General features: G+C 41.6%; 1 protein-coding gene across 2 annotated transcripts in view; it reads left to right on the top strand.

Annotated features, from left to right (window-relative positions):
* Nucleotides 1-4,727, top strand: part of Rpf2 (ribosome production factor 2 homolog) — a 28,491-nt gene that overhangs the window by 11,303 nt on the left and 12,461 nt on the right. For both annotated transcript variants that reach the window (XM_005363548.3, XM_026787477.1), the window contains exons 5-7: nucleotides 606-687; nucleotides 2,042-2,118; nucleotides 3,893-3,992. In XM_005363548.3, coding sequence (XP_005363605.1) covers nucleotides 606-687; nucleotides 2,042-2,118; nucleotides 3,893-3,992 — 259 coding nt within the window. The remainder of the gene's footprint in view (nucleotides 1-605; nucleotides 688-2,041; nucleotides 2,119-3,892; nucleotides 3,993-4,727) is intronic.

Below are 4,727 nucleotides of genomic sequence, written 5' to 3'. Positions count from 1 at the left end.
TTTTTTTTGTTTTTCGAGACAAGGTTTCTTTGTAGCTTTGCAGACCAGGCTGGCCTCGAACTCACAGAGATCCATCTGCGCCAGCTTTTCTTAAATTATCTCTTCTGTCTTTTGCTTCTGGGCTTTTATCTGTCTCTATTCTGTATACCTTTCTTTCCTTCTTACTCTGTGACTTGCTGGGTGGCTGGCCCCCATGTTCTTCTTTCTTTGTTCTATCTTGTTCCTTCCTTTCCTCCCAGATTTTTCTTTCTCTTTATTCTTTCTTCCTGCCAGCCTTGTCTATCCTTTTCCTGCCTCACTATTGCTGTTCAGCTCTTTATTAGATCATCAGGTGGTTTAGACAGGCAAAGTAACACAACTTTACAGAGTTAAACAAATGTAACAAAAAGAGTACAACACATCTTTGCATCATTAAAACAAATGTTCCACACCATAAACAATGTAACACTTCTTTTAAAATAATATTCTACAACAGAGCCTCTTGCTATGTAGCTCTGACTGGCTGGAATTTACAGCAGTGCTTCTGCCTCAGCCTTCCAAATTTATGAACCACCACAGCAGGCCAGGCTAAGATCTTTGAATGGTTTTCTTTTTTCTCTTACTAGGAATTCTTCTCAAAGAAGTCAGATTGTTCTTTATTCATGTTTGGCTCCCATAATAAGAAGAGGCCGAATAATCTAGTAATAGGTGAGTATCATATTCTATTTTGTTTTTGAGACATGGTCTTATTATATACCTCTGACCGATCAAGAATTTGGAGAGATCCTCCTGCCTCTGAGTGCTGGAATTAGTGTCTTGTGACACCCACTCCTCTAATGTTTTCACTCATAGAGTAAGCTCCATGACTCAGTTGACTCACGTTTTCAGGATTTACAGTCAGCTCAAGAGTAGTTCCTGCTGGGCGGTGGTGATGCATACTTTTAATCCCAGTACCCGGGAGGCAGAGGCCGGTGGATCTCTGTGAGTTCAAAGCCCCTGGTGTATAAGAGCTAGTTCTAGGACAGGCTCCAAAGCTACAGAGAAACCTTGTCTCGAAAAGCCAAAACCAAAAAAGAAAGAAAGGAAGAAAGGAAGGAAGGAAGGAAGAAAGAAAGAAAGAAAGAAAGAAAGAAAGAAAGAAAAAAGGATAGTTTCTGTTGCTGCTGTATCCTTGTGACACTGGATACGTTTCTTTGGACTAGAGTCTACCTCAGTGGTGGAGTCCTTACCCAGCCTTTTGAAGGCTAGGTTTGGAAACTGTCCACCAGTGACATCAGTATGGCCTTTTAGCCCAGGGAAGCAAGAAAGAATTATGAGAAGTAGTTCTTGGTGAGTAGTCTTAGAACCCCATTGCAAACATCTTTGGAAAGCAGCTCTGGCTTTTAAGCAGGAATTATGGGTTTCTGGTGCACTGTTTATCTGTTTATTTATTCTGTGTGTGTTTTTGTGTATAGGTAAACTGCATGGAGTTACAGATAGTCGTGACATGGGTGCTGGGAACCAAACTCAAATCCTCAGGAAGAGCAGGGAGTGTTATTACCCACTGAGCCATCTCTCCAGCCCGGATCATAGAAACTATATGTTTCTATCAAACATGTTCAGTCAAAGACAACCCTTTTTCATATCTCTTGTTTTTTGAGTGGATGTTATTGTTAAGGTTTCATCCCATGCCTGATGCATGCTGAACTATACCTGTTTTTATTTTATGTAATTATGTTTTAATAGAGTCTTTCTCTTTTTCCCCAGGCCAGCCTGTGACTTGCTGTAGTCCAGGTTGGTCTTGAGCTCCATCGTCTTGCCTCCCTGGGGCTGGGGTTGTAGGTGCTTACTGCCACACCCAGCTCCCCATTTAGTCCCTAATGTAAGGGAGCAGGGCTTAACGTGAGAGTGGAGAGTTTTCCACGACTAATACCCTAACCACACAACTAAGTACATGGCAATATTTAAGAAGGGAGTGTGTGAGTTTGGAGATACAGAGAAGACACAGATTATTTGGTGCATATAGGTGACATAAGGTGGCAGCTTGTGGAATCTATGTGCTTAAAACTGCATTTCCTTCTAGGTCGAATGTATGACTACCATGTGCTGGATATGATTGAACTGGGTATTGAGAAATTTGTCTCTCTAAAGGATATTAAGGTAAGATACTGATCTTAAAACTAAATAGCATTTTGGCCTGGCGTTGGTGGCATATGCCTTTAATCCCAGCACTCGGGAGGCAGAGACAGGCAAATCTTTGGGTTCGAGGCCAACCTGATCTACAAGAGCTAGTTCCAGGACAGGCTCCAAAGCTACACAGAGAAACCCTGTCTCGAAAAACCAAAACCAAACCAAACCAAAAATAAAAAAAAAACCCCAAAACAAACTAAATAGCATTTTAATAATGCTCTTGGCCAATACTGGTATTGATAGAGTTTTATAGAAAAAGCGCCTCATACAGAAATACAGTTTTACTTTTATTTTAAAAAGGAGTAAAGAAGTGTAGGCTGGTTGGTGGTGGCGCACACCTTTAGTCCTAGCACTCAGGTAGCAGAGGCAGACAGATCTCTGTGTTTTAAAGACCAAGCCTGGTCTGCAGAATGAGACCAGCAAAAGAGGAATATATTTATAACAAATAGTACGTGTGGATTTTATAGCGGCTAAACTTCAGAGAGTGGTGCCCAGTTCTGGTTAGGCCTATGGTATAAATGCCATCTTTCCTAAGTGATAACAACATTTACAGACAATCCGAAGTTTTCCAGTTGGCACTGTTCTACAACCAAAAAGCTCTGGCTGCCCCTGTATTATTCTGTCTCTTAGCTGTGGAATTATTGACATAACTCCTCTTCGGGAATCTGCAGTTGCTACTTTGTTTGAATGGGATTTTGAAACAGAGTAGTAAAGTGTGGCCAGAACATCCTGAGAAAGGCAGGAGTGTCTCACTTCATATTGACCCATCCGCTGCATTGTCTCACTTGGATCTTAGAGGTCTGAGTTAAGGCAGTTCCTGCTTACTGGTGGGGTCTTTTGTTTGTGTTTGAGACAGGGCTCACTCTGTGCTTTGGCTGACCCACAACTCCCTATGTAGACCGGGTTGGTCTTGAACTCAAGAGATTGGCCTGCCTCTGCTATTCCAGTGCTGGGATTAAATGCGTTTTCCAGCCTTAGTTTTCCATCTAGATTTGGTGATTGAAACCCAAAGGGGTTTAATTGTTTAACCTTAGAGTCGTGCATATTTTAGATAAAAGCCAAGATTAGAGTTTAGGAGCTTAGAGAGAAGGAATATTGTTTATAATGAAGGTTGTATAATTTAGTGAGTTTTGTGTATTTAATATAGAATTTTAAATAACCCAGGCTGGCCTCAGACTTGCTGTGTAACAAGGCTGAGCTTGAGTTTCTGATCTTCCTGCTTTCATGCTGCAGAATCACTGGGATTAGAGGCATGCTCCACTCTGTCCAACTGAGCTAGTGGGACTTGAGGCTTGTCGTATGGTTAAATTATGGTAAATGGACATATTTCTCGCTTCTTCAGCTCTCTAAAAAAGGGACAGACCTTGAAGGTTCAGTAGAGTAAACTAAATATCCTTCTCTTGTGGCTTTGAAAAAAGTTTTTTGCAAGCTCCCTTGTAGTCAATAACTCCAGCCTCCTTAGGTTCAGAGTAGAACAGTGACCTCAGATTGGACCTGTGGGTTCAAGGCATGTCTTGCCATTCAAGGCATGTCTTGCCATTTAAGTGACAGTTGTGATTTATCATATAAGTGATTTTTCTGGATCCTCAATTGTGGTTGTAGCAACAATAAGTCAGAATGTATGTGTAAAAATATTGAGATTATTTTAACAGGTATTGACTATCTCAAAAATTGTTACATAAATTCTTTAGATTTTGGAAATGATTTAATTACGGGGCTTTTTTTATTTTTTTAAATCTCATAGACTAGTAAGTGCCCTGAGGGAACAAAACCTCTGTTGATATTCGCTGGTGATGATTTTGATGTAACAGAAGACTATAGAAGATTAAAAAATCTTCTTATTGGTAAGAATTAATAGAACTCGTCTCATTGACCTTACAGCTGCCTTTGAAACCTACCTCTTGTGTAAGATTAAGCTTGTTCACATTTTTCCCTTCTCTGAACTGTACAACTCTCCTATCTTTATGCTCCAGTCTTCTTGTCTCACTGAGCTTAATAAGAGCTGCTTTCCTCAGCAGAGGTTGTGGTGCTGGAGGTTTCCAGGGACACAGGCAAGTCACCCCTAAAGAAATCTCTCTCTTTTCCCCAGCAACGATTCACTGCCTATAGTTCTGTATTATTTATGTGCATTGGTGTTTTGCCATGGGTGTCGGATCCCCTGGAACTGGAATTACAGACAGTTGTGAGCTGTCATGTGGGTGCTGGGAATTGAACCTGGGTCCTCTGCAAGAGCAGTCAATGCTCTTAACAACTGAGCCATCTCTCCAGCCCCCTCAGTCTGCTTTTTTATACAACCCCAAACCACCTGCCCAGGGATGGCACCTTTGCAGGAACCACAGCTGATAACTGTTCAGAGATCAGCAGTCATGTCATGTCATGTGAGTTCCACAGCACTCCTCCCCTTCCAGCGTCTTCAGTCTGTCCACCTCTTCACTTCCCTGAGCCTCAGATATCCCATTTAAAGCTGAGCATCCAACAGTTGTTTACTTTGATTTCTTTGACCAGTTATGAGTCTGCAGTAATTGCTCTCCTCTACAAAAAGATGCTCCTGCCGGGCAGTGGTGGCGCACGCCTTTAAT

The sequence above is a fragment of the Microtus ochrogaster genome, linkage group LG9 (assembly GCF_000317375.1).
Source record: "Microtus ochrogaster isolate Prairie Vole_2 linkage group LG9, MicOch1.0, whole genome shotgun sequence".
In the NCBI taxonomy this organism is placed as follows: domain Eukaryota; kingdom Metazoa; phylum Chordata; class Mammalia; order Rodentia; family Cricetidae; genus Microtus; species Microtus ochrogaster.
This window is presented reverse-complemented; position numbering and strand designations above follow the sequence as displayed.